The 1942-nt window shown below is 46.5% G+C and overlaps 1 protein-coding gene across 1 annotated transcript in view; it reads right to left on the bottom strand.

The window, feature by feature from the left end:
• Positions 1-1692, bottom strand: part of PYGB (phosphorylase, glycogen; brain) — a 37991-nt gene extending 36299 nt beyond the window's left edge. The window contains exon 1 of the mRNA XM_008591875.1: positions 1594-1692. Within this exon, the coding sequence (XP_008590097.1) occupies positions 1594-1665 (72 nt within the window). The 5' untranslated portion in view covers positions 1666-1692. The remainder of the gene's footprint in view (positions 1-1593) is intronic.
• Between the last annotated feature and the right edge of the window lie 250 nt (positions 1693-1942).

Below are 1942 nucleotides of genomic sequence, written 5' to 3' on the forward strand. Positions count from 1 at the left end.
AAAAAAAAAAAGAAGTTCACTGTAACATTACTCAATTTTTGTACATATTTAAAATTTTCTATAATAAAAACAATTTTTAGTGTGTCTTTGACAGCTCAATCAGGAGAGAACGATTTTCTAGCCCTGTACAATACAGCTGTGTCATGTGTCTTTCTTGACACTGCAGTGCAAGTGGGGGCTGGGGTGGAGGCTGGCTCAGGCCCTGCACCATGGTCTTCCTCCCTCCCAGGCATCTGGCACCTGTCCCACATCTAAAAGGGCCCAGCAAACACGGGCCTAGAGACACTGAAGTTCAAACATAAGACTAATTAAAAGCTAAACTGCAAAAGAATACCAGTTTTAACAAAAAAATGTACAAAGTTTAAAAGGATACATGCTCACCTATATTTTCTAACTTTCTAAGATTAATACATTATTTGTGTAATAGAAGTTATAAATAGATATTGCATATTTATGGTGTAAACATTCCTTAAAGTCTTTATGTAAGAATTGTATAAAGAGAAAAGGTTTCAGAAAGGAAAACACTTTATACAACTGTAAGATCCACAGAAGATACGACTAAGGTACTGCAGTTCTGTACTCCTGATACACATGTTCTGCACTCCTCACAGACACAGCCTAATGTCAACACTCAGTAAAGAGAACTTAAATGACAAGTCACCTGCCAGGCTAACATCTATCATGTTGGATAATTCTGAGCATCAGATTCCCATCTTGGAGAGTGGGATTTTTGTTCCATTTTCTTGTGCCTACTGAAAAGATGTGCTCAGACACTCCTCTACACTAAGTCCTGGTGCAGGGGAGGGGAGACAGGTGTCCCCTGCTGAGCCGCCTCCCAACCACGCTGCACTCACACCCCTAGCAAGACCCCTAAGCTCCTTCCACCCCAACCCAAGGCAGACAAAAGCAGAGGCAGGGGCAGGGTGCTGGGGCGGAGGGACACCTCTGTGAAGACCCTTCCACACATGGCAAGAGGAGAAGGCTCCATGCTTACACTCCAGAAAGTCTGCCAGAGTCAGAGGAGGAGGATGAGCTGCACCCACCGACACTCTGCTCTAAAACTGCCAGTGGACCATGGAAGGATTAAATGCAAAGTGATTAAATGCTAACGAAGACTCCTTCAGGAAAGGCAGTTTTCATTCTGATTAGGGCAGAAAGGACAATTTTATAACTGGAGGGTGGGATGAGCTCAGGAGGTTCCTGAGGGGTGGAGGGAGGGAAACCAGAGGTGGGTCACCAGTTCAAAGAAGTAAGCAGAAATGGGACAGTACTGCCCACTTTGCCATGTTCTAAATCTGCCCCTGGGATGGGCGTGGGGAGTGCAATGGTTTCTGGAAACTTGCGAACCTCAGCATCACAATTCCACCCCATCCTTGTACTCCATGTACTAGTCTCCCACTCAGTTCTTACTTTCTGTCCCTGAGAAAGAGAAGCACCCCCCACACCAGCCCATTCTGCAGTCAGGTAGAACATGTAAGTCATTTCTACATTCCCAGACATCTGCAAACAAATGTCAGGGCCATGTCTGGGGAAAATGGATTAAAACCTCAATCCAGCACGAGGCCACCCAGAAGCCCAGCCCAGGCCCTGTACCTGGTAAATGGCTTCATCACATGCATTCTGAAGGCCCAGGTTCACCATCGTGTTCTGCAGCGTGCGGCCCATGTAGAATTCCAGGGAAAGGTAATAAATACGCTGAAGAAGCAAAAGAAAAGATCTTAGATTTCTCATTAGATTCACAAAGTACCTGCTTAGGACTTTCATTTATGCTGATCCCATACTCACACCTCACGTCAGGGAGCCGTTGCCAACCTAAGCCCTCCAAGGCGGCCCACCCAGAGCACCCCTTCAAAGCACAGTGGTCTCTTCCCCGGCCTTCCGGAGCTCCCAGGTGACTGTAAACTAACTGTCCCTGGTGTGTGGGGAGGCTCCCAGAACTGGA

Source organism: Galeopterus variegatus, unplaced genomic scaffold (assembly GCF_000696425.1).
Source record: "Galeopterus variegatus unplaced genomic scaffold, G_variegatus-3.0.2 Scaffold7359, whole genome shotgun sequence".
NCBI lineage: Eukaryota > Metazoa > Chordata > Mammalia > Dermoptera > Cynocephalidae > Galeopterus > Galeopterus variegatus.